Here is a 27,567-nt window from a genome sequence, read left to right on the forward strand (position 1 = left end):
TCGCGTATCTTAGCTGTATACTTTTGGTTTGTTTACCTACATATATGTCCTATATGATTCCACTTGTTTAAAGTATTATTTTTGTTGAATGAAAAATATTTGTTAAATTTACAATTTTTAATATTTAAAGGTGAGATTTTTCAGTTAATTCTTACATAAATAATTTTTACTACGAATTATAGATTCCGAGATATAAGCGACTTTCTGGAAAACCGTTATACTTATATTAATTTTATGCTTTCTATTTAAATATTTAATTGAGAAATTCATAGATCACACTTTGTAAAATTGAAAAATTAAAAAAAAGTACTTCATGTAATTATTTTCAAAATTGCTTTCTTAGTGTTAGATACCTAATATCCTCGTAGGATATTAGGTATAATTTGAGGTATATTTTACAAAAAAATATTGAACGGTATTGTATCTGGAGAAGCCCAAACTTGGTATGTTTTGAAAATTATTTTTATTATAATTAAAAAAAAGCGGCCAAGTGCGAGCCGGACTCGCCCATGAAGGGTTCCGTATTTAGGCGATTTATGACGTATTAAAAAAAACTACTTGCTAGATCTCGTTCAAACCAATTTTCGGTTGAAGTTTACATGGTAATGTACATCATATATTTTTTTTAGTTTTATCATTCTCTTATTTTAGAAGTTAGGGGGGGGGGGGGGACACACATTTTACCACTTTGGAAGTGTCTCTCGCGCAAACTATTCAGTTTAGAAAAAAATGATATTAGAAACCTCAATATCATTTTTGAAGACCTATCCATAGATACCCCACACGTATGGGTTTGATGAAAAAAAAAATTTTTGAGTTTCAGTTCGAAGTATGGGGAACCCCAAAAATTTATTGTGCTTTTTCTATTTTTGTGTGAAAATCTTAATGCGGTTCACAGAATACATCTACTTACCAAGTTTCAACAGTATAGTTCTTATAGTTTCGGAGAAAAGTGGCTGTGACATACGGACGGACAGACAGACGGACAGACAGACAGACAGACAGACAGACATGACGAATCTATAAGGCTTCCGTTTTTTGCCATTTGGCTACGGAACCCTAAAAACCGGCCAAGTGCGAGTCGGACTCGCGTTCCAAGGGTTCCGCGCATTACACAATTTTTAACAATATGTTTTGTTTAATGAAAAGTCAGTAAAATGTCTTTAAAAAACCCGTAGGGGCCGGATCAAAAACTAAGTACTTAAGTCCGACTCACGCTTGACTGCATATTTCTAATAGGTTTTCCTGTCATTTATAGGTAAAGAACTATTTAGTGTATTTTTTCAATATTGTAGACCCAGTACCTAGTTTCAGAGATAAGGGGGGGAAAGGGTCATTTTTTGCCTATTTTCTTGAATAACTGCTAAACTATTTATCTTAAAATGATCATTCCAAAGTTTAATTAATAATTAAATTAATAAACTTTATTTTGAAACACTTTTAGGTACAGAAATTTACAAACTTTTCTCAAAATGAGCTCTTTCATTTGATATGTAACACGATATCTTAGTTTGAAAAACTTTATTTTTTAATTTGCTCTTTTACCTCCCAAAAGTGGCCTACATATTTAAAATTCATTTGTTTACGTTACATATATGTCCGTCTTTGGGTCACAAACTTACATAGGTATGTGTGCCAAATTTTAACTTCATTAAAAGTGAGTAAAATGTCTTTAAAAACCCCGTAGGGGTCGGATCAAAATCTAAGTACTTAAGTCCGACTCACGCTCGACTGCACATTTCTAATAGGTTTTCCTGTCATCTATAGGTAAAGAACTATTTAGTGTAATTTTTTCAAAATTTTAGTCCAGTACTTTCAGAGATAAAGGGGAGGAATGGTAATTTTTTGCCTATTTTCTTGAATAACTGCTAAACTATTTATCTTAAAATTATAAAAAAAATATATTTGAGATTCTCAAAATGAGCTCTTTCATTTGATACACACACGATATATTTTGAATAACTTTATTTTTTTATTTGCTCTTTTACCCCCAAAAAGTGGCCTCCATATTAAAAATTCAGTTGTGTACGTTACATGTCCGTCTTTGGATCACAAACTTACATATGTGTGCCAAATTTCAACTTATTGAAAAGTGAGTAAAATGTCTTTAAAAAACCCGTAGGGGTCGGATCAAAAACTAGTACTTAAGTCCGACTCACGCTTGACTGCACATTTCTAATAGGTTTTCCTGTCATCTATAGGTTAAGAACTATTTAGTGTATTTTTTTCAATATTTTAGACCCAGTACCTAGTTTCAGAGATAAGGGGGGGAAAGGGTCATTTTTTGCCTATTTTCTTGAATAACTGCTAAACTATTTATCTTAAAATGATCATTCCAAAGTTTAATTAATAATTAAATTAATAAACTTTATTTTGAAACACTTTTAGGTACAGAAATTTACAAACTTTTCTCAAAATGAGCTCTTTCATTTGATACACACACGATATATTTTGAATAACTTTATTTTTTTATTTGCTCTTTTACCTCCCAAAAGTGGCCTACATATTTAAAATTCATTTGTTAACGTTACATATATGTCCGTCTTTGGGTCACAAACTTACATAGGTATGTGTGCCAAATTATAACTTCATTAAAAGTGAGTAAAATGTCTTTAAAAACCCCGTAGGGGTCGGATCAAAATCTAAGTACTTAAGTCCGGCTCACGCTCGACTGCACATTTCTAATAGGTTTTCCTGTCATCTATAGGTAAATAACTATTTAGTGTAATTTTTTCAAAATTTTAGTCCAGTACTTTCAGAGATAAAGGGGAGGAATGGTAATTTTTTGCCTATTTTCTTGAATAACTGCTAAACTATTTATCTTAAAATTATAAAAAAAAATATATTTGAGATTCTCAAAATGAGCTCTTTCATTTGATACACACACGATATATTTTGAATAACTTTATTTTTTTATTTGCTCTTTTACCCCCCAAAAGTGGCCTCCATATTTAAAATTCATTTGTGTACGTTACATGTCCGTCTTTGGATCACAAACTTACATATGTGTGCCAAATTTCAACTTATTGAAAAGTGAGTAAAATGTCTTTAAAAAACCCGTAGGGGTCGGATCAAAAACTAGTACTTAAGTCCGACTCACGCTTGACTGCACATTTCTAATAGGTTTTCCTATCATCTATAGGTTAAGAACTATTTAGTGTATTTTTTTCATTATTTTAGACCTAGTAGTTTCAGAGATAAAGGGGGGGAATGGTATTTTTTTGCCTATTTTCTTGAATAACTGCTAAACTATTTATCTTAAAATAATAAAAAAATATATTTGAGATTCTCAAAATGAGCTCTTTCATTTGATATGTAACACGATATAGTTTGAAAAACTTTATTTTTAAATTTCTATTTTACCCCCCAAAAGTGGCCTTCATATTTAAAATTCATTTATTTACGTTACATCTTCGTCTTTAGGTCACAAACTTACATATGTGTGCCAAATTTCAACTTTATTGGTCCAGTAGTTTCGGAGAAAATAGGCTGTGACAGACGGACGGACGGACAGACAGACGCACGAGTGATCCTATAAGGGTTCCGTTTTTTTCTTTTGAGGTACGGAACCCTAAAAAAAATGACTAAAATATAATGATATGATATTTTTGGAATCGGCTCAGAAAGCCCTTTCGTTTAATACCACACACGATAGGTTTCAAAACAGTTTTTTTTAAATTCCATACAAATCAGAAATCAGAAATCTGCGGCGCCGCAAACCGCTCTGCGGCGACGCCCGCCGCAACGCAAAATTTTGCGGTGCCGCGCTGCGGCGCCGCAAAGCGATTTGACCCGAAGCACCATTAAAAAAAAACGAGATGAGTTAGCTTTTTTTTGTCAAAAGGAAAAAACGGAACCCTTATAGGATCACTGGTGCGTCTGTCTGTCCGTCCGTCCGTCTGTCACAGCCTATTTTCTCCGAAACTACTGGACCAATAAAGTTGAAATTTGGCACACATATGTAAGTTTGTGATCCAAAGACGGACATGTAACGTACACAAATGAATTTTATATATGGAGGCCACTTTTGGGGGGTAAAAGAGCAAATAAAAAAATAAAGTTATTCAAAATATATCGTGTATGTATCAAATGAAAGAGCTCATTTTGAGAATCTCAAATATATATTTTTATTAATTTTAAGATAAATAGTTTAGCAGTTATTCAAGAAAATAGGCAAAAAATGACCATTCCCCCCTTTAACTCTGAAACTACTAGGTCTAAAATAATGAAAAAAACACACTAAATAGTTCTTAACCTATAGATGACAGGAAAACCTATTAGAAATGTGCAGTCAAGCGTGAGTCGGACTTAAGTACTAGTTTTTGATCCGACCCCTACGGGTTTTTTAAAGACATTTTACTCACTTTTCAATAAGTTGAAATTTGGCACACATATGTAAGTTTGTGATCAAAAGACGGACATGTAACGTACACAAATGAATTTTAAATATGGAGGCCACTTTTAGGGGGTAAAAGAGCAAATAAAAAAATAAAGTTATTCAAAATATATCGTGTGTGTATCAAATGAAAGAGCTCATTTTGAGAATCTCAAATATATTTTTTTTATAATTTTAAGATAAATAGTTTAGCAGTTATTCAAGAAAATAGGCAAAAAATTACCATTCCTCCCCTTTATCTCTGAAAGTACTGGACTAAAATTTTGAAAAAATTACACTAAATAGTTCTTTACCTATAGATGACAGGAAAACCTATTAGAAATGTGCAGTCGAGCGTGAGTCGGACTTAAGTACTTAGATTTTGATCCGACCCCTACGGGGTTTTTAAAAACATTTTTCTCACTTTTAATGAAGTTAAAATTTGGCACACATACCTATGTAAGTTTGTGACCCAAAGACGGACATATATGTAACGTAAACAAATGAATTTTAAATATGTAGGCCACTTTTGGGAGGTAAAAGAGCAAATTAAAAAATAAAGTTTTTCAAACTAAGATATCGTGTTACATATCAAATGAAAGAGCTCATTTTGAGAAAAGTTTGTAAATTTCTGTACCTAAAAGTGTTTCAAAATAAAGTTTATTAATTTAATTATTAATTAAACTTTGGAATGATCATTTTAAGATAAATAGTTTAGCAGTTATTCAAGAAAATAGGCAAAAAATGACCCTTTCCCCCCCTTATCTCTGAAACTAGGTACTGGGTCTACAATATTGAAAAAATACACTAAATAGTTCTTTACCTATAAATGACAGGAAAACCTATTAGAAATATGCAGTCAAGCGTGAGTCGGACTTAAGTACTTAGTTTTTGATCCGGCCCCTACGGGTTTTTTAAAGACATTTTACTGACTTTTCATTAAACAAAACATATTGTTAAAAATTGTGTAATGCGCGGAACCCTTGGAACGCGAGTCCGACTCGCACTTGGCCGGTTTTTAGGGTTCCGTAGCCAAATGGCAAAAAACGGAAGCCTTATAGATTCGTCATGTCTGTCTGTCTGTCTGTCTGTCTGTCCGTCTGTCTGTCCGTCCGTATGTCACAGCCACTTTTCTCCGAAACTATAAGAACTATACTGTTGAAACTTGGTAAGTAGATGTATTCTGTGAACCGCATTAAGATTTTCACACAAAAATAGAAAAAGCACAATAAATTTTTGGGGTTCCCCATACTTCGAACTGAAACTCAAAAATTTTTTTTTTCATCAAACCCATACGTGTGGGGTATCTATGGATAGGTCTTCAAAAATGATATTGAGGTTTCTAATATCATTTTTTTCTAAACTGAATAGTTTGCGCGAGAGACACTTCCAAAGTGGTAAAATGTGTGTCCCCCCCCCCCTAACTTCTAAAATAAGAGAATGATAAAACTAAAAAAAATATATGATGTACATTACCATGTAAACTTCAACCGAAAATTGGTTTGAACGAGATCTAGCAAGTAGTTTTTTTTAATACGTCATAAATCGCCTAAATACGGAACCCTTCATGGGCGAGTCCGGCTCGCACTTGGCCGCTTTTTTTTAATTATAATAAAAATAATTTTCAAAACATACCAAGTTTGGGCTTCTCCAGATACAATACCGTTCAATATTTTTTTGTAAAATATACCTCAAATTATACCTAATATCCTACGAGGATATTAGGTATCTAACACTAAGAAAGCAATTTTGAAAATAATTACATGAAGTACTTTTTTTTAATTTTTCAATTTTACAAAGTGTGATCTATGAATTTCTCAATTAAATATTTAAATAGAAAGCATAAAATTAATATAAGTATAACGGTTTTCCAGAAAGTCGCTTATATCTCGGAATCTATAATTCGTAGTAAAAATTATTTATGTAAGAATTAACTGAAAAATCTCACCTTTAAATATTAAAAATTGTAAATTTAACAAATATTTTTCATTCAACAAAAATAATACTTTAAACAAGTGGAATCATATAGGACATATATGTAGGTAAACAAACCAAAAGTATACAGCTAAGATACGCGACCCGGCCACCGCGCCCCGCGCCCCACGGCCGGATGGTCAGCGACACCTTCTAGTAACTCGTGATGCCCTGGTACTTGCTCTTAGTTAAATTACAATTTTGGATAGTTTTTTTTTTCTCGATTTTGGCCACAGTAGCCTATGGAGACTAACAAGCAACGCTAAGCGGTGTTCGTAGTCTATGGATCTTGCTATATTACGGGTGTCACATGCGCGTTTCTGACTTCTGAAGGAATTTTATTGTTTCTACTATAGAACCTAATGAATATTTTGTAAATTAGCAGCAATGCACTTAGTACTCATCAATCAATTAAAATTAGGTTGGCAACAATGTATTTAATACAATATTTTTTAAGTGGTGATTACACGAAGTATCGTAAAAGTACCAAAAAGATACTGCGTGTATGCACAAATACTTTTTTGGGGAATAGACTAAAGACTTGTCTTGACAACTATAACATAGGGGTTTAAAGGTGTGTGTATGAGATGACCTTTTAAATGACAAATAAAGGTACGGGAGTAGAAAAAATTAAAACAAATATACTAAATGTAAATATTTTCAAATTTGCTTTATTAGAATTAGATATGAGGATATTAGGTATAATTTGAGGTATATTTAACAAAAATTTTTTTAACGGTATTGTATCTGGAGAAACCCAAACTTGGTATGTTTTAAAAAATATTTTTATTCTAATTAAAAAAAAAAATTACTCAAATGTAATGATGTGATATATTTTTGGAATCGTCTTAGAAAGCCCTTTCGTTTAATACTACACACGATAGGTTTCAAAACAATTTTTTTTTAATTTCATACAAAAAAAGATGACGTCATAACTCCTCTCATTTTTTTATTTGTTGGTGCTTCGGGTCAAATTGTTTCAAATGTCCTAAAGATCAATCGTACCGATTTTGATACCTTTAACACAATTTACAGCGTTTTTTGGCGAACCGCTATCGCTATAACAACAGCAAGAGCAGAACACGTGTGAAGGGATCCATGTCTGATTAAACAACTGGTAGTCGAATTTTATTCTTTACTATGCAGCGTGGCATCGCACGCGGCGCCGCACGCCGCTTGGCGGCACCGCGCGCGGCGAAACTCACCGCTTTGCGGCGCCGCGCACCGCGCTGCGGCACCGCGCGCGGCACCGCGCGCGGCGACGCGCACCGCTTTGCGGCGCCGCGGCGCGGCACCGCAAAATTTTGCGTTGCGGCGGGCGTCGCCGCAGAGCGGTTTGCGGCGCCGCAGATTTCTGCGGTGCCGCGCCGCGCGGCGGCGGCGGCGCCGCACCGCGCACATGTGGCCGGGCCCTTAGAGCAGTTTCCGAGATCGTCGAAATATATATAGGTACATATAAATAAATAATAAATATACGATATAGATTTGTAGACGGGTCTATCGCGAAATTTCGCTTAATAAATGTGAGTTAATAGAATTAGTAATAGGGTTCCGTTTTTAACAAGCTTTTATTAGGTCGACCTGTATGTAACTATGTAATGGAATCTTGCAAGTTAAATTTGATCTACTTCCTGGTTTCCGATTGAGCTGAAATTTTGCATACACATGTAAGTCGGGTGACAATGCAATATTATGGTACCATCGAGTTGATCTGATGATGGAGACAGGAGGTGGCCATAGGAACTCTGTGATGAAACAACGCAACCTAATTGTGTTAGGGGTTTTTAGAATTGTCTCGATGAGTATTCGTTGTCTGTCGTAAGAAAAGTACAGTCAGCGATAAAAGCTTGTACCAAAAATGATTTTTTTGCTAAAAACTTATTTCGCGTAGCCTCCATCCGCCAACCATCCCATAATATTTTACGTTTCATTCGAGGCATAAAATCCTAAAAATTCACCTCTTGTTTGAGTTGTTCCGACAGTTTGGCCCCAGCCTGCAGAAAGTCTATGAAAGTCACTTCCTCCGGGTTTATCGTCGCCAGCGTCTCCAGCCACTCCTGGGAACAAAATAAGATAAGATAAGATAGAATTTATTTCATTATAAAATATCCAAAAATTAAGTAAAACAATCACATTACGCTTAAATAGTTACTTAAATATTATAAATGTACAATCATGGTTTAGAAAAGTAAACATATTTCATTCGATAGCGTAACGTTATTATATTTATTTCTGTATGGCAGCGGTCGGCAACCTTTTAGCAGCCAAGGGCCACATAATAGGTAACGAATTTGACGCGGGTCGCACTTTGTTAATATTTATGACTAGACAATGTCTAGTCGTTTGTCAATATTACATACAAAATAGCCAGGGAGGCTCGCGGGCCGCAAGTGACAGGTTCACGGGCCGCATGGGGCCCGCGGGCCGCGGGTTGCCGACCGCTGCTGTATGGGATTGTGAACAGCGCGCCAAGCGGATCGTTTTGGAAACTCAAAATCTCATACAAAATGACACTTAACGCAAACGCGTACGTCACGTCACGCTATCGAATGAAATTTACACTAGGGGTACTGCTCACTAAATTTTACGAGAACCGGTTGCGGAATTCAGAGAATTGCGAACAGGGGACATTCTCACCTGAGGGCCTACCTCCAAAACCGAAATTCGCAAATTGCGGGGATCTTTCTCTTTTACTCTCATCAAGACGTAATGAGAGTGACAGAGAAAAATGCTCGCAATTGACGAACTTCGATTTTCGCGGTTATAGCCCTGTTCCCAAGCCCTATAACTTTGATCTTGTGGCCGTTACACAGGAAAGCATGAGTGATGGGCCCGTCGCCCAGGGGACGGTCGGTCTTGTTATTGCCAGGGGACGTTCTCACCCGTTCCATAAGCTCTAAGAGGTCGATCTTGTGCCTGTTACACAGGAGAGCGTGAGTGATGCGGCCGTCGCCCCGGAGACGGCCGGTCTGGTTATCTATTCATCAGCCAGGGGACATCCTCACCTGTTCCACAAGCCCTATGAGTCCGATCTTGTGGCCGTTGCACAGGAGAGCGTGCGTGATGCGCCCGTCGCCCAGGGGACGGCCTGTCTCGTTGTCTATCACGTTGGACATCAGCCAGGGGAAGTTGCATTGAGCGACTAGCCCTGAGAGGACTTCTAGGCCGAAATCTGTAACGCAAAAATATAAGTATTGTATTTCTTCTTGTAAAATTTAAATAGGCCACTTAAATGACGATTTTAATCACTTACCAAAATCATGGTTACCAAAAACAGCACAATGTGTTCCGATTTCGTTTAAAACTGGCACCATCTGTTCTCCCTTGGTATATGTGCTTACTGAAACAAATGATTGTGGCTAATTTCGGTGGCTATAAATAGTGACCCAAGGGACAGGGACAAAATATACAACAAGATACCGCCGAATATAAATAACATGTAAGTGCGAGGACAATATTTTTTAAGAAAAACCTAAAAGCTTTTCTTACCGAGAAAGCATTCCTAACTGACTATGGAACCTAAAGCTAGCTTGCTAAAGCGTGCCTCGGAAAACCAAGAAAAATGTATGCTCGAATAGATGGCGCCATACCTTTGGCCTATTCTCGGTTAGATGGCGTAGCCGTTTGATATTTAACAATTTTAACACATATCAGTGAAAAAACATGGGTCAAATGGCGTTCTAAAAATAAAAAATAATTTATCCATATATAAATACATAAATACATTTAATGATAATTCATTTTCATTTTTACTTTTAATCCTGTGTTGAAAGATGGCAGTAAATTTACTGTGACTACACAATTGACTATGGCAATAACCCTCTATACATTCTATTCTCTTTGATATTACCTACTCAAAACAGAAATTTTCGACTGAACATATAAATGATTAGAACTTTGGAGGTAACCAAAAGTTGGACAATCCAGTCACTTACGCATGCTAGGCGAGAATACGTCTCCGCTGAACAGCACCAATGGATTCAAGTGCTGCATGGCTTTGACCGCCGTGCTGAAGCGTAGGGCTCCGCCCACCGGCTCCGTTTCTGAAAAACATACAATAGGCTCAGTCAGAGGTCGGTAAATCGGTCCCTTATTATAAATAACATGCTAACACAGGTTACACAGGTCTAGATATTTGCAGATAGGCCGGGGAAGTTCATCAAAGCCGCCATAACGGCGCCCCCCTTACTAAACTGTATTTGATTGTGACGACACGATCACTTCGTCGACATGACGAGGTATGGAAAACAAGAAAATTGCTATTACGGTGAAACATGATGACCTGTGTTGCTACCACTACTACTACCACAGTTTGGGACTGACATAAACGCTAGCATGAACATGATTTACTTTCTGACATATTAGTGCGAGCGAGATGTATAAAAACTAAATTACGTAGACATTTCATTTCATTTCATTTCATTTATTCATAAACAATAATACAATTGTATCTGAATGTTACATTATTATCTAAATAAATCATGCCTATTTACAATTTACAAATATTCATTTACAATTTTACAATAATACCTATAGTCATAATACATATATAATTGAGCCTATTATTAAAACTAATTTAAAATACATTGGCGTATATGTCAGTGTGGACTCTGTCAGTGACTCATAGTACGGGTACTGGCGTACTTCTAACGCCTGTCAACATACTTACTGGTGGTCTGTTCAATGTTGTAGACATCGTTGTAGTGGATGATAAGCACATCGTCCATGCCTCGGCCAGAGAGTTGGCTCACCGCGCGCCGCCCCACCTGGCGTACTTCTAACGACGCCTGTCAAAACATAATGTAAATTAGCAGGTCTTAGAAAACTTAGGTTACAACCGGCTTCAACTAAATTGAGCTAACATATGGGACTCTTATTATTATTATTCTATAAGCAGGCAGACAGTTGTGACAACTGATATTGCCTGTATCCAGTAATCATTGACAGTTGTCATTGACAAGTAGATGTATATGTGTGCTTGTCTAGTTTATTTTTAAATTGGTTCACATTTTGTGCTGAAACCACATCTTCAGGGAGTTTGTTCCAAGCCTTGTTGCCGAATAATTAAAATTAATTTCTTTGTTGTTGATGTCTCCTGGGTCACTTTAGGTAAGTTAAGTAACCCATCGAAAGCGTTCCGAATAATGGGCGTATACAAAATTGATTGACGTTGTATTTTTTAAGAAAGAATTTTTTTTTTGTATAAACACAGTAAGATTATTTGAAGTCGGTTGTTATTCCTTATGAAGTTTTTCAGAGACATGCGAATACATCAGAAGCGAAAGACGTGCCAGAAGAATAATAAACTACAAACAAAACTAAAAACAAATTACAATCGACATTTTTATAAATAAAGTACTTAATAAAAAGAACAAGTATAATATTAACTACTAAAACCTCTTAATTACGTGACGGGACAGCTTGTACAGTCACCATCAGATATATCGGAGCGGCTAAGGCACTCACAAATATCTGAACACGCCTCTATTGTCTGGGCGTTAGAGTGCTATATCTGCTAGAGCTCCGATATATCTGATGGCAACTGTATTTTCACAAAAATGAAAATAGAATTCAAAAGTTTCCCAGGAGACTTTTTTTAACAGATTGTCCTATTTTTCGTAGCGTGACAATATATTATAAACGTGAGCCATAACAATTTAGATCACACATTTACCTAAAATACAGTTTAGCCATTGGTACTCTGTAAACATCCTGTATGTAAACTACCGAAAAAAATGTAGCTATCCCATAGAAACCAAAAATATATAAAATAATAAAAGTTGTTCAGTATTTACACATTCATAATGCCCTCGTAAACTACGGCTAAACGTTGCAAAAACATATTTATAGACATTAAAAACAGAACATTTCTACAACTAAAAATACATAGCAACGTGCGAAATATGGCCCCCCCAGTGCATTCAAGGTCATAAATATCTACACAACATTGAACCTTACTGCCCAGACATAGGGCCTAAAACGTAGTTTGGGGACGTTCGACAAGTGCGAAATAGCCAGGGTTGTCAAGGTCGAGTTATTGGCGTCCTCAGACAGCAATTTACACCCATTCGGGAGCTAGGGTTGGCAACTGGTTTGATTGGTAAATACGTAGGGAAAAAAACGAAATGTAGTGATAAAACAGCGTTCTGCAATTAAATCGTTTAAATGCGTAATTTAATATTTAAAATTAATTGTTACGGTTTTTAAGCCCTTGCTACACGGTCGCCGACAAGCCCCTCAGACCGCGTGGCCTTGGTCTGGACGGACCGTGTAGACAGTTGTTTCCAACAAAATTTGACCAAGGTCAGGCCAAGGTCAGACGGTTAGAAGGCTTGTCGGCGACCGTGTAGCAAGGGCTTTATACACAGCATGGTACAGTTGGTACACGGCCTAGACCTTAGGCCGGCTTAAAAAAATATAACAACAAAAAAATATATAAATACCTACATAGAGGAGAAGATATAAAAACATCGCGTTATAAATACTAAAGTACAACACGCAGCAAAATTCAAACGTTGTTGAGTTTCGCTGAGAAATATTATTTTTAAATTCAACCCTTAAGGCGACGATGAAAGCTTAAGTTAAAGAATTTTCTACGCGACCGAAATCTTGCAACTTAAAAAATAAAGGATTAATTTTTTACGTCGCAATATTCCATAAAAATAAATAATTCTGAAATAATCATTCATAAAGGTTTTCAATTTGGCTATCTAAATGTTTGCAAACAAATGCATAATTACGATACTACAAAGGTAAACAAAATGAACTACACACCCGCTTTTGGCAACCCTGGATCATACATCTGCGTGCTGTCGGGACACCGAACTTAACCGTCGTAAAGTAGAGTCCAGACAAGCTGGGCAAATCGACCGATTTGATCAGGAAAATAATTGGCGCCAATCTTATCTAGCGTCCACACGTACACAAATTTAATCACAAATTGGACAATTTCATCAGATTGGAGAAAAATTGTCTCGTCTGGACTCCACTTAACATTCGTAACCCGACAACACACACACGCCTTACCTCACGTACTCTGATATATATAGATCCAGACTGCGAAGAAGTCTTAGCTATTAATCAGCGCTATATGAGATCAGACGGTCTAGCATGAGTTGCGTTCTAGCGCGCGACTCCAGCATACTTAAAGTCGCGCAAAATGACTGGAGTCATGCGCGAGAACGCAACTCATGCTAGACCGCCTGATATAAGGTGCAACTGGGGCATAACACACTGCTTCACACTTCAGAACGACGTCCGAAGCTGCGATTTTGAACTTTGTACTGTAGAATCTCGATTTGTATGCAAAAATCGCACGGTATAATAGATTGGCTCCGTCTCTCCGTGCGAAGGTGCGAATCGCACGACGATTCGTGCTTTCGGACGACGGATGCCTTTGTTTGACATAATGATCGAAAGTCATAATGTAATGATTGTCAGATTATCATTAATCATAATTCTGAAACCGTTAACTTTTCAAGAATTTCCTAAGGTTATCCTATAGAGGCTATAGATAGGTTAGGTTAGGTTTGTTTTATGGTAATTCTGAAAAGTGGCAAAACGAAAATGCGGACAAACAATACATTATGACTTAAAACTTTATGAGAAACAATAGAGACCCTTCGGACGAAGATGCGGTGCGCGCAGAGTGCCACACCGAGCTCCATAGTAGGTACCGTACGGATTTTTTCACGTAAACGCGATTAGTCGCCAAAAATGGTGTGGGCCGCATGTACTTGTAGCGACGCGACGAAATCGCGGAGTGAGGCACTCCTGCTTGAGGTATAAATTTCAAGTACTTATGTTAAACATATTTACGGACCAACCATACAGTCTTCTTTAGAAGTCACTGAACACTTTGCCGCAGCAAGATATTTATGGCAATGTCAAATTCAGTATGACTTGATAGTTCAAGTTCTAGGTTCAAATAACGAAGAAACAAACGCATCCAGGTACTTACAATACAAATAATACAATTCTGTGCCGTGAAAAGCCTAAATGTGCTACTGAAAACAAAACGTCAAAAGCATAATTATATGTACTGAAACACACCCAACTTGTCAGTAGAAAAACTTTCTACCTATAGGAAGTCAACTCTTCGCGCCAATTTTTTTTAAAGTTGCCGCTGTTTTCTACTGACAAAGTGACTGTGACTGAGTAATAAGAACACGCCTGTTTAAGCCATCCGACGACGGAGCGGACCCCGTCGGTGACCTCGCCGGGCACGTCGACGCTGGTGGACTCGATGAGGCTGGACCAGCGCGAGCGCAGCGCCGCCTGCGCCGCGAACGACGCCATACCGCGCACTGCCATCATTCACGTTAGCTCTCGGCGAGTTATGCGAGCCTGGTACTTTTGGACTGTTTGCACGATTTTATACGTCCAAAAATTACGATTTTCCTTTCATTTTCATATGTTTCACACTTGGAAACTTTAAAATAACTTTAAATTAATAATTTTAATTACATAATAAAAATAATTTTAATTTTAGGACCTGAATTGAACTCTAAGGTTGTGAGGCGGTGAATACAACACAATTTTATGCTTTTTGTTAAGTAAAATTTTTATGACACTTGTTCTATGGTCAGAAATCAGTTTGTTCAATGGGGTTGGCCGGGCGAAGTATTTAACAGATGGCGCCATCATACCTTGCCCTGTCAATCCCTAGAATTGTCCTGGATGCCAGCCCTTTGAGACAAATCTCACAGAAAAAGGGGCAAGCTATTATGGCGCCATCTACGCAAACCTATGACAGTTGCCAACCGCATTGTAAGGGCCACCCCACATCTGGCGTCTTTCGAGCGTCGGCGTCGGTCAGCGCTATGGAAAATGACGTCGCTGCGCAGTTGCGTCGACGGTGCGTCGACGTTGCGTCGAGCAGGGCCATAGAGTTGTAGACGCCGACGAGACGCCGACGCTCGAAAGCCTAAGTATACCAAATATCAGGAAATGGGTCAAAATTAGAATCAAGATTTTAATCAAATAAAAAATTGTGAAAATAAGTACAGGTAGTAAAAATTTAAAAAAAATACTGTCTCATCAACCTAAGTATAGTCTGTCCGGAAAGAGAAGAGTCGTGGAATGTATGGGGCCCAATACATTCCACGACTCTTCTCTTTCCGAACAGACACATTTAACCTCTTCTTGATATATGGTATTGATAAGGAACATGGCCAATTTTCTTTTGTATTTTCCCATTTTATTCAAGAAGATTTTTTTTTCTGCTCTCATCTAAACAACACAACTGTGTCTAGATGAGGTTTGGACCTATGATTTTTGACCACCATACATTTGAATGGTAAAATGAGACTTTTTTTAAAGTAATTAAGATCATACATGGTATATCCATCTCTTTGGGAGCTCTAGTGCCCTAGTCACATATGTATAATATTTAATATAACATTATTTTTGAGTTGGGGGGGTCAAAAGTTATGTAATTAATTAAATAATCATTGACTCCTGGTACTAAAGAGACATAACATTCAAATGTTTTGACTGCAAAGACAGGTCACTTGGTTAAAATTAGAATAACCTTGATACAGGCAATTCTACAAGTGTCAATATCTCTTTACATTAGATGTTTTATAATATTCAGCCTTAATATGCTACCAATTCACGAAATTCACTCAGAAGTCACATTTTAATTGCACTCAACACGATTTCTTAATTTTTAATCCAACACACATAATTTCACAATTTTCACATAATCATAGTATCTGGCACAAAAATTATTCACTGAACTTTGATTTAAAAAAAACATGTATAGAATGTTGTATATTTCGAATTTCGAATAAAGTCGGTCTGCGCAGTACCGCAGTCGGAATACCAATGTCGGTAGCTAGGTCAAGGTATAAACTTGAATCTATTTCGGTCCATAACCACAGAGTTATCTACAAAATCGTCTTTAATATAAACACAACTGAGCCAATTTGTTTACTCTTCTCAATTATTACGTGTAAACTGCATTCCTTTCCTCAAAACATAATCTTACAGTTGTTACAAAATAATTTCGGAAAACACTTACCGAGTGAACTGGTGTATTGACGATTAAAGTAATTGATTTCTTGAGCAGTTTATAGGACGTTCTCATTCACAATTTTGAGGTTTTCTTGGTTTAATTCACTAATCACTGTTACGAAAATTGGATGGAATAATAGATTTTGCAAAAGCACACCCATGAACGGAATACGGGAGTGTTCTAGTGTCAAGTGTCACAGTCACAGTGCACCTGTCAGCTGTCAATAATACATCTGCCAAGTTCGCGTTTCGTTTCTCGCAAACTTATTACACGGTGTATGTAAATGGTGTAGAAGTTCGGATGTGATACGATAGATGGCGCATTTACACTAAAATTTAACCGTCAATGCCGTATAGTTGGTCAAATTTAAATTGTCAGTAAATAAGAAAAAAAAACTATACTCATCCTTTTCTTTTGGATGCTAGTAAGTAGAATCTTTGAAATGAGACATTCCTTTGACAAACTATATCTGTCACTGTCATTTCATTACTGACAGTACTAGCGTTGGTACTAGCTTGGTACTAGCAAGAGTAGCAAGTAGTTAAGTAAACGTAGAGATTTATATTATTCTCTTTAGTTAAGTACGCTTGTTTTGTTAAATCTTACACAGAAACGGCCCCCCTTTGGTACAGCCTGACCATTAAATTGTATGTTTTGGGATCATTATCACCATTAGAATATCCTTGCGCACCGCGCGGTTGGCCGGTTGCCGTGATGGACTTGAATTACAGAGAGGATCAGAATAAGAACAAGTGAGAGACTTGAGTTTAGATCTGATTTACAGAAACACAAATTGATACATGCTAATAACGAGAAGCGTTTTCAATGCAGCTACTGTGATTACAAATCCAAGTATAACGCAAACTTACAAATTCACCTCAGAATACACACAGGCGAAAAGCCTTATACGTGTACTTGTGTGATTACAAATTCAGTCGAAAAGAATACTTGCTCGCACACCAAAAAAAACACACTGGTGAGAAATCTTATACATGCAATGGCTGCGATTACAAATGCCGTCATAAATCCAATCTACGTCGTCACCGAAAAAAGCATGGGACGAAGCCTCAAAATGTAACGATTGCTACTACAAATGCAGACCCTCTTGTACAATGAGATCTACATCTCTATCGCTCTTCCAATGTAGAAGGGACAGAGATGGAGATATATACACAAATTTCGAAGTTCGCGGTGTCACAAAATAAGTAATAGTATTATCATACAGAACGGCCACGCACCGCCCCGCCCCGACTCGCATTACCTCGCCCCGCGACTGGCCGCGACATGAATCTGGCGGACTTCTGGCGTGCTCTCAGTAAAGCGACTTACCCACACATACACAATGACGCGTGTACAAACGTGCCGCGCACACATATAAACGCAAATGATTTTTGATGTATGGCGTGTCCGCTGTGGCGGTGTCCAGTGTGTCCACTATGGCTCGAGTATTGTATAACACGCAGAAAGTATAAAGAGTGACTATGTTCGTCTATGACAGCATTTCCCAAACTATGGGTCGCGAGCGAATATTAAGTGGGCCCTGTAACTACTAGGGAATCTGAGCATTACCTAAATATTTTATGCCCCCTTTTTAAGACGGCCAAGAGGTGGGTTCCGTCTTTTTAGGGTTCCGTACCCAAAGGGTAAAAACGGGACCCTATTACTAAGACTCCGCTGTCCGCCCGTCCGTCCGTCCGTCCGTCTGTCACCAGGCTGTATCTCACGAACCGTGATAGCTAGACAGTTGAAATTTTCACAGATGATGTATTTCTGTTGCCGCTATAACAACAAATGCTAAAAACAGAATAAAATAAAGATTTAAGTGGGGCTCCCATACAACAAACGTGATTTTTGACCGAAGTTAAGCAACGTCGGGCGGGGTCAGTACTTGGATGGGTGACCGTTTTTTTGCTTGTTTTGCTCTATTTTTTGTTGATGGTGCGGAACCCTCCGTGCGCGAGTCCGACTCGCACTTGGCCGGTTTTTTAATTCGGTCGGAGCCCAGTCAACTTTGGAAACCACTGGTCTATGATATCAAGGTATTCATTGAAAATATACAAATACAAGCTAAGTACTAGAAATTTTATTTTCTCTCACTATTCCTGCACTAAAGCAAATAATCTAGATTCAGCCTCATTGACGACTCGTCTGGCCTAGTGGGTTGTGGTTGTGACCCTGCCTGTGAAGCCGATGGTCCTGGGTTCGAATCCCATAAGGGCATAGTGTTTAATTTTAGTTAAACCTAGTACAATTGCATGATAATTACTTTAAATAATTTATTATACTATTATAATTAAGTAGTGTAATTGTGAATTGTATTTAGTTATTAAGTTTAGTTATATATATCCTATATTGTACGCCCTAGCAGGGTGTCATGCACCTACGAAGACTATTTAAATGTAAGACCTATTGTACTGATGAGCATGAGAACAATGGATTAAATGAATATGAATATAAATTTCATAGTTCTAGGTCAACGGGAAGTACCCTATATATTTTAATTCCCTTGAGTATCGAAATATATTTTTTGCGGCATAAATGGCCGTATCTTTTTTTACGTTACCTAACTTAGAAGTTTGATTTTTTTACAGCTTCAAGGAACTAGTCCTAGGGGTAGTGAGTGCAGAACCTTCGTAGGGGACTTCAACTAAGTAAGTACCTACACGCGTTCTCGAGATAAAAGGTCTTGACTGACAGACAGACAGACGGTCGGACAACAAAGTGATCCTTAACCTTTTGGACGCCAATGACCGATATACAGGGTGGCGCATTCAGATCGGTCAGTATGGGAAAATCTGAAACTATAAGACATACGACGATCTCTTCTTAGGAACCATGTCATCGATTTTAGTAACAAGAAAAACTGCATTCATACATTTAAAAAAAATGTGTACTCAGCTCGGGAATCGAACCCGGACGTTTTGAAAAAAAAAATCTAAGATTATTTCTATTTAGATATCGATTGTGTAGGTCTTAAGCAGTAAATGTTACTATGAAACATGATGTCTGAAATGAATAAAATGCATTGTTTTCATATGCTTTAATTTATTTTAGTATGTTTTCGAAATGGCCACCATTTTTTTCAATACATTTTACATAAAAAAAAATTAAATGTATGAATGCAGTTTTTCTTGTTACTAAAATCGATGACATGGTTCCTAAGAAGAGATCGTCGTATGTCTTATAGTTTCAGATTTTCCCATACTGACCGATCTAAATGCGCCACCCTATATAAGCACCGCAGGTCCAACGCCAAAGACGTATTAATCGGTCATAGACCACAGAGCAACATAGACCTAGGTGCATATGCATAAAGTTCAATTTCAGTTTTGTTTCCATGTATCTGTTTTGTTTTTATTTTAATATTATTATTATAGTTTTTTTATGTAATTCGACATTAAGAGACCTTATACATCTCTAAGTAATTGTATTACGTTAGTTTGATTTGGTAGTTGTAGTTGTATTTCATAATTGTTGATGTATTATTATTGTTATTTTGCTTGTATGTCAATTCAATGTTGACGTGTAAAAGTGCCCTTGTGGCCTATTTGCTGAATAAATGTTGAAGTTGAAGTTTGACACTTCGGTGACGTGGCGTCTGAGAGACAGCTTTTGTGTTTGACACGGCGTGGAAAAGGTTAAAAGGGCTCCGTTTTTTTTCCTTTTAAGATACGGAACCCTAAAAATGAGGTAAAAAAGGGTTTTTCAATAAAACTACTTAAATGGCAAACGTGACCATAATGGTAAGTACACCCATCTGCAAAAGTGGAAAATTCCAGTGTCCATGCAATTGCAGTTCGCTGTACAAACTACGGTAAGTAAAAAAATACGATTCTTAGGCTTTATATATATTTATTAAAAAAATCTGTAAACATTGTGGAACTTACATATGTATGTATGCATGTTTGAATATAAATAAATGGATGTATATATTGCTATTGTTTTTATATGTGTAAGTGTATAATTAGAATATTGTTTAGAATAACCTGATTTGTATTTCATGTTTCTTCTCGTTGACTGGTAGAGAATGCTTTCAGTTAAGGCATTAAGCCCGTCATTTGTATTTTTTATCGTGCAATAAAATTTTATTTAAATAAATAAAAACAAACGTACGTATAAAAACATAGACCTTGGAGTAAAAAAAAATACAAATCGCTCGGTTTCCGAGTAATTAGAATTACAGTAGTTCATGAATAAGGCTTTTCACCGGTGTGTATCGACTGATGCCTGAGTAGGGTTTTCTTCTGCTTACTCGTAGTCACAATCACTATATACGGTACCTATACTTGGTCAACCAGATCTTGACAGTAGAAAAAGGCGGCAAATTTGAAATATGTAGGCGCGAAGGGATATCGTCCCATAGAAAATTTGAATTTCGCGCCTTTTTTGACTGTCAAGATTTGGTTGAACAGCTATATTTATATATCAATGGGGTTGGCTGGTCGATGTATTTAGCAGATGGCGCCATCGTAGCTTGCCCTGTCAATCCCTAGAATTGTGTAATTTTTTTGTTCTTTTAATGCCCTGGATGTCAGCCAGCTTTAAGCCAAATCTCATAAAAAAGGGGCAAGCTATGATGGCACCTTGGGGCTGTGCATAAATTACGTGATCTATTTTTGAATATCCCCCCCCCCCCCAAATCGTCTAAAAATCATGCCTCGAATGACCCCGTTTCCTCCTACGTCATCACGTCATCATCCGATGTCCATACCCCCCCCCCCCCCCCCATTTGCAATGACGTAATTTATTAATGGGGGCTATTAATTTGACAGTAACCAACCCCATTGATGCGTTTGTATTGCATTTGCAATCACGTAACTACAATAACCCTTAAATGCATAGTGTAGGATGCAGCCTACACAAAAAAACATCTAATTTTATACATTATTAGAAAAACCTATATATGTCTATTTATATATTATTTCAATAGTAAAACTAATCCGTTTTCCGATTTTTTGTATAAATTTACGCAATATTTTAATTTTTGAAAGTGTCATTCGTTTTAAGACGAAACGTCAGAAAATTTGAAAAAATCCAGAATTTGATGATTATCAGTATGTGATTTTGGATGTTTTTTTTGGGTATGTAATTATTTTATATTTAAAAACTCTTATCATAGGTGTATCACAAATAGTGTACCTTTCTGATGTTAGTAGGATTTATCATATATCTCTTACTGAAAATTATATATTTACATTAATATGATTTAGCCTATGCAACTTCTAACACTGATTTCGCAGTCAAAATCGATGTTATAATTTTTTTACCATTTTTCCCATAATCAGCAAACAATTACGTAACACATATTAATTTCGGGCAAAAAGAAAAAATCATGCATTTAAGGGTTAACAAGGCTTCTCATTCTGTTTGTAATGTTTCAACATATGTCTGTGTAGGTTCGATTTCTGCCTACACTCGTAGCCACAATCGCATTTAAATGGCTTCGCTCCAGTATGTATCATTTGGTGTTTTTTTAAACTCGACCTATCACTGCATTTGAAATCACAGTAGCTACATGAATAAGGTTTTTCACCGGTGTGTATCATCTGATGCCTTAGTAGGTGTCCTTTCTGGCTACACTCGTAGTTACAATCGCTACATTTAAATTTCTTTGGTTCGTTTGTATGCGTCATTTGATGTTTTCGTATGGTCGATTTATGACTGCATTTGAAATCACAGTAACTGCACGTGTATGGTTTGTCCCCGGTGTGTGTCCTCTCGTGAGCACGTAAGTTTGATTTTCGAATGGAATTGTAATCGCAATGGCTACAATTATACAGTTTCTTACAATTATGTCCTCGATGTTCCTGTCCGGACGATAAATGAGTGTGTTGTATGTGTTTACTTAAAGTATACTTATTTCTATAATGTTTTCCACAGTCTTCGCAAGCGTATGGTTTTTCTCCACTGTGCATCGGCGTGCTTCCTTCAAGGGTGCGAGAACACTCGGGCCCCGGCCCCGCCATCACTGGACACACAAAAAAATGAGATGACCCCTCTGGTTAAGTAGTATTTTACAAGAAAGAAAGGATGAAATATGACTTCTAAACCTTAATATAAGTTTTTTTTCTACTATTATTATAGTTGTAGGTCCTCGCGGGCGGCCTATAAGTTATAACTATTATTATTTTGTTATAAGTATACAGTAATAAGATAAGTATACTTTACTAACATTATTATACTCGAACAAGAATAATCTTGCCAAGCGGCATCGCCTGAGACAGAAGTGCATACTGCTGCGTTCTCCATACATACCTGCACCACTAAACTAGTAAACATTTGGGGCACAGAATAAGTAATAGTATTATCATACAGAACGGCCACGCACCGCCCCGCCCCGATTCGCATTACCTCGCCCCGCGACTGGCCGCGACATGAATCTGACGGACTTCTGGCATACTCTCCGTAGAGCGACTTACGCACACATACACAATGACGCGTGTACAGACGTGCCGCGCACACATATAAACGCAAATCATTTTTGATGTATGGCGTGTCCGGGGCATGTTTGTGGTGTGAACTGTGAACTCACCTGACCCCGAGTCACTCTGCACATCGTTACACGCCTCCGACTTTATTAGAGGGTCTTCATCTGAAACAATATAGGGTTGTAGACACATGTTGAATTTTATAACAAAAATTTGGAATAGTAAAAAAATACACAAAGTTTAAGTTTTTTTAAACATCCAAAAAGGAAAAAATAATGGTAAGTACTATTCGATTCCTTACATTTTAAAATTAATGTCTTGGGGGCTATTCATGAATTACGTCATTTCAAATTAGGGGGGGGGGGGGAGGTCTGGACATCGGATGATGGTAGCAAGACGTAGGAGGAAACGGGATCATTCGAACCATGATTTTTGGATGATTTTAGGGGGGGTCAAAAATAGATGACGTAATTTATGGACAGCCCCTTGGGTGTGACTTGAACTCATGGCCTCTGGTTCGATACTCCAGCGCTCTGTCATCTGAGCAACTACGAGTCCCCTTGACCCATATAGTGGAAAGATTTGCTGGCTATGGATGAGGTCTTGGTTGCTCAGATGGCAGAGCGCTGGAGTATCGCTGGAGTGAGTTCAAGTCTCACCCAAGACAGTAATTTTTCCAGTTTTAAATTTATTCTAAGCTTAAACTATGTTGCTTCCTAAACATTTCCTTATACAACGAGAACTTACCCAACACTTTTCCCGTCTCATCTTCACCAAGCGTATCCAACTCCAACTTTATGGGCACTTCATCTGAAGCAAAATAGTAGATTGTTAGCCAAGGGATGAAAGGCACTCAACACACTCCCGCCGAGGTAGTTTGGCGCTCGAACGCAGTGAAAGCGCCAATGGTCCGAGGCTGAAATGATGGCTTTCACCCGAGTTAAGAGCCAACAGGAGCTAAGATTAAAATATTTTAGGTAAATATACCCGTCTCGCTAACGGAAGCGGCTCCTAAAACTAGTGCGATAAGGACAAGGCGAAAAATCCTGCGTAAAAATATCAAAAATCGAGGTTTCGTACTCGACTGTTTCCTCCTCTAAAACTTAACCAATCGTAACCAAATTTGGAAATCTAAATGATTATGACATTATCTGTGTCGGACCGTTTTGCTTTTTTGACTAATTGATGTCAGTTTTGAATAGCACGCCTCTCATTGCGGCATAGTCAATTAGGCCATTTTGGCCATTTTTGAAGGGCTCTAGCGCCTTAAAAAACAAAAATATCAAAAAAAGCAAAACGGTCCGACACAGATATTGACAATATTAATCTGTGTTGAAAAAATCATTGCTCTAGCTTCAAAACCCACGGAGGAAACAGTCGAGTACGTTTGTATGGAGAAATGACCACTCCTGTTGGCTCTTAAACACTCTACTTTTCACTTCTAATACGAGGAAAGTAAAACCCATTGTGTTTTTTTAAACATGACTAAGTAGTATTTATTGAGGGTACTTTCAATTAACAATTTAGGCAAAAGTATCGTTATTTATGGAATGGGAAGTTAAATATCAAAATGGAAATTGTTATTGGTACACAAATCCATTTAAACCCAAATTACAATTGGATTTCGTAAAAAAATCGTACTTGGAACGTAAAATGCTCTAGTGCAGAAACGTATCATTTCCTGCACACCTTTTAGAACAACAATGACCATCTTTCAGAGCATAAGAAATGAAAAAGTATTTACATGAATACCGGGACATGTCAGTCACATATATTCAATTCAATATCTCTTAACCGATTCGGTGCGGATGGCACGACAGGCGTTTCATCAATGTTTTTAACGTGTGGCGTATGACACGATATAAGTTTGAATCCTATAAACCTAACCTAGTCTTTCATTGTGTTAATAACGTACTTACTAAAAAATCTTCCGTCGACTACCTACATAGTATTTTTCCCTCTTAAAGATGTTTTTGGGTAATTCACATCACTCAAATCACTCATATTCCGTTGTGATAAGACTGATAAGGGACCCTTTATGGAACTAGAGTGTCGTTCTCTGGAACTTGCTAACTATGTAAACAAAAGTCACTATAGTAAATTGATAATCAGAGATGATATATTATCCATATATCCACACAACAGAGACTTGTCCAGATATTTTTGAGCACCTAAGCCACTCCAATATATCAGATGGTGACCATCTGGTGAACGTGCATTGACCAACTGGATATCCAACCAAATTATACAAAAACACTTGTATAAAGCAATTTTTTTTCATAAGAAACAAGCACTTACATAATCCATCGGACACAGAGTCTTCATCCGCATCATCGGCCTGCTCACCGCTGCCCGCAGGCTCCTCTGAACAACACATGCAACACCATACATATAATTATTTTACTCTCTTGCTAATTATACTATTTATATTGTGAGATTTAGATAAGTTTTTAGCAAAAATTAATTTTTTAGTACAACCTTTTATCACAGACTACTTTCCTCTCAACAGGCAATTAATACTCATCAAGACAATTCTAAAAACCCCAAACACAATTCGGTTGTATTGTTTTATCACAGAGTTCCTATGGCCACCTCCTGTCTCCATCATCAGATCAGCTCCATGGTACCATAATATTGCATTGTCACCCAACATACACACGTATGCAAATTCTCAGCTTCATCGGAAAGTAAGTGGGTCAAGTTTAACTTACGAGATTTGACCCCTACAAACATACATAGTTACATACAATGCGAGTTAAGTAAAAGCTTGTAAAAAATAGAAATAAGTATGCTTATTAGAATGTGATCGGAAAGAGAAGTCATAGAATGTATTGTAGCCATATTGATTCACTTATATTCCACAACTCTTTCTGCACTCAGATTCTAAGGCCAAAACTGTTCACTAAAAACTTACCTTTAACTAGCAGTGCCTCCTGCAGAAGCAACTGGCTGTTTTTCACTTGCAGCTTGAAGTCGCTCGCGTCTCGCAGGCGGCCCACGCACATAGAGCAGATGCCGCACGGGCCCGAGCCGCCCACCACCAGCTGCAAGTTCAATTGACATATTTACTAGTGTAAAAGGCCATACAGATCTAACATAATCATCTATACTGCTATCCGACTAACTAACGAACTCCGCTAACCCGCTCATCTATCCTCTAACTGCCGAATCCGACACAAGACCAAACGATTCAACGGAGCCAAGACGTTTTGTCGCCCAAATAGTGTTTACTTTTTTAAGTTTATATATGCATATATATGTTAGTCTGTAAGGTATATGTAATATCGCCGCTATACTTACTCAACCTCATATCCTGGGCCTTGTTGCCTGATTTCAAATGTTAAATAAATAAATAAATACCGTAATCCAGTAAAGGATTCGTATAGGACGTGCATACACTGCTCGCCCTTAGAGTTGGTTAAAGGCACCTAACCTTTCAAAGATAGCATACACCAGGGAATTTGGGACGGGTACCGCCGTGGCCGAGTAATCTAGTGGTCAGGACGTTAGCCGCGTAATGCTGAAGACGCGGGTTCGATTCCCGCCTGGACATTTTCTGGTCACATTTTCTTTGGTGTATGATATCTATTTCTACACGAATATTTGGTTTGTTTAGGTGTAGCTACATTAATCAGATTGTTGTACTTACATGTATATCGAAGCACTGTTCGAGCATATCGGCGTATGTCTCCGTTTTGCCGAGATGTGTGTACGGCGTCGTCAGGTCCAAATCCGGAGGACACCGCAGGCAACAGCGACACGCATACATCACCTCCATCACTGCAACTGCTATGTTGTTTGTAAATACTTCTTAATGCCCACTAGTATGACAGGCAGCGCTTTATCTGGCAAATTCCCACAACGGGAATGTCTTTACGAAATAACAATTTAATCAACAGAAAGTTCTACTTCTAACCACTCTGTGATGTAGCCATCTGAAGGGAATATATCAAAATCAAATTAAACAAAATTGATCGTAATTTTGTTTCGTGGTTGTTTTTTTTGTTTTACGAAACCAAAACAAATAAACAAAGTAACCTAACGGCTAACCTCAAATTCTAAAAATACATACTTGACATTGACAGATACCACATACTTGATATATGTAATGTCCAGACGGGACGATTTCCCACGCAATTGGATTTAATTGTATTGCATACAATAACCAATAGCCAATTTCAATATTGGGTAGGTACACATCATAATGTGTACCTACCCAATATTGAAATTGGCTCGTCCATCCTATTTGACTCGGTCATATTGTTATAAATCAAATCTGAAGATTTGGGCGCACATTGTCGATTTCCCAGTTTTTCGACGCTAACGCGGTTGGGGGTAATTTTCGATCCCATTAAGCGATTTATTAGTGATTCCATTTTTTACATACGTACATAAGTACCACTAAGTACTAATAGTTAGGGAGGCGAATAGGGGAATTTTCGGCAATACTCGAGCGTGGCAGTTTAAGATATGAGAGATACCTTAGACCTAATAGAACAACCTTGTAAAGTATTTAGCTCTATATGTAGTGACGCGCGCCTAGGATAGACGATCAGATTAGTAAAAAAAAATGGATAGTCTGAAATACTCGAGCGCGTCAGATTAAGATATTGGGGGTTGATTTTAGTGTTTAAAGACTAAATTTAACTAATCTGACGATAAGTCCTTGACGCCGCCGAGTTATAGGGTCGCGAACTTGTAAAAAAAAACGTTAATCCGGCATTCTCGAGCGCGATTTTTTATTTTTTTATTTTGAAGAATATAATCTAAAA

At 37.4% G+C, this 27,567-nt stretch overlaps 2 protein-coding genes across 2 annotated transcripts in view; both read right to left on the reverse strand.

Annotated features, from left to right (window-relative positions):
- LOC134657968 (snake venom 5'-nucleotidase) overlaps nucleotides 1–14,718 on the reverse strand; it is a 41,094-nt gene extending 26,376 nt beyond the window's left edge. The window contains exons 1-6 of the mRNA XM_063513574.1: nucleotides 14,522–14,718; nucleotides 11,019–11,136; nucleotides 10,285–10,392; nucleotides 9,603–9,689; nucleotides 9,355–9,521; nucleotides 8,308–8,406 (exon numbers count right to left, since the gene is read on the reverse strand). Of these exons, the coding sequence (XP_063369644.1) occupies nucleotides 8,308–8,406; nucleotides 9,355–9,521; nucleotides 9,603–9,689; nucleotides 10,285–10,392; nucleotides 11,019–11,136; nucleotides 14,522–14,665 (723 nt within the window). The 5' untranslated portion in view covers nucleotides 14,666–14,718. The remainder of the gene's footprint in view (nucleotides 1–8,307; nucleotides 8,407–9,354; nucleotides 9,522–9,602; nucleotides 9,690–10,284; nucleotides 10,393–11,018; nucleotides 11,137–14,521) is intronic.
- A 6,994-nt stretch (nucleotides 14,719–21,712) lies between these two features.
- On the reverse strand, nucleotides 21,713–26,573 carry LOC134658237 (zinc finger protein 782-like). The gene is made up of 6 exons (XM_063513849.1): nucleotides 26,445–26,573; nucleotides 25,710–25,839; nucleotides 25,094–25,159; nucleotides 23,543–23,605; nucleotides 22,900–22,959; nucleotides 21,713–22,335 (listed from the first exon to the last, which is right to left on the reverse strand). Exons 1-6 carry the CDS (start codon nucleotides 26,571–26,573, stop codon nucleotides 21,713–21,715), a joined length of 1,071 nt encoding a protein of 356 aa, XP_063369919.1.
- Nucleotides 26,574–27,567: the final 994 nt, after the last annotated feature.

The sequence above is a fragment of the Cydia amplana genome, chromosome 21, assembly GCF_948474715.1.
Source record: "Cydia amplana chromosome 21, ilCydAmpl1.1, whole genome shotgun sequence".
Taxonomy (NCBI): Eukaryota; Metazoa; Arthropoda; class Insecta; order Lepidoptera; family Tortricidae; genus Cydia; species Cydia amplana.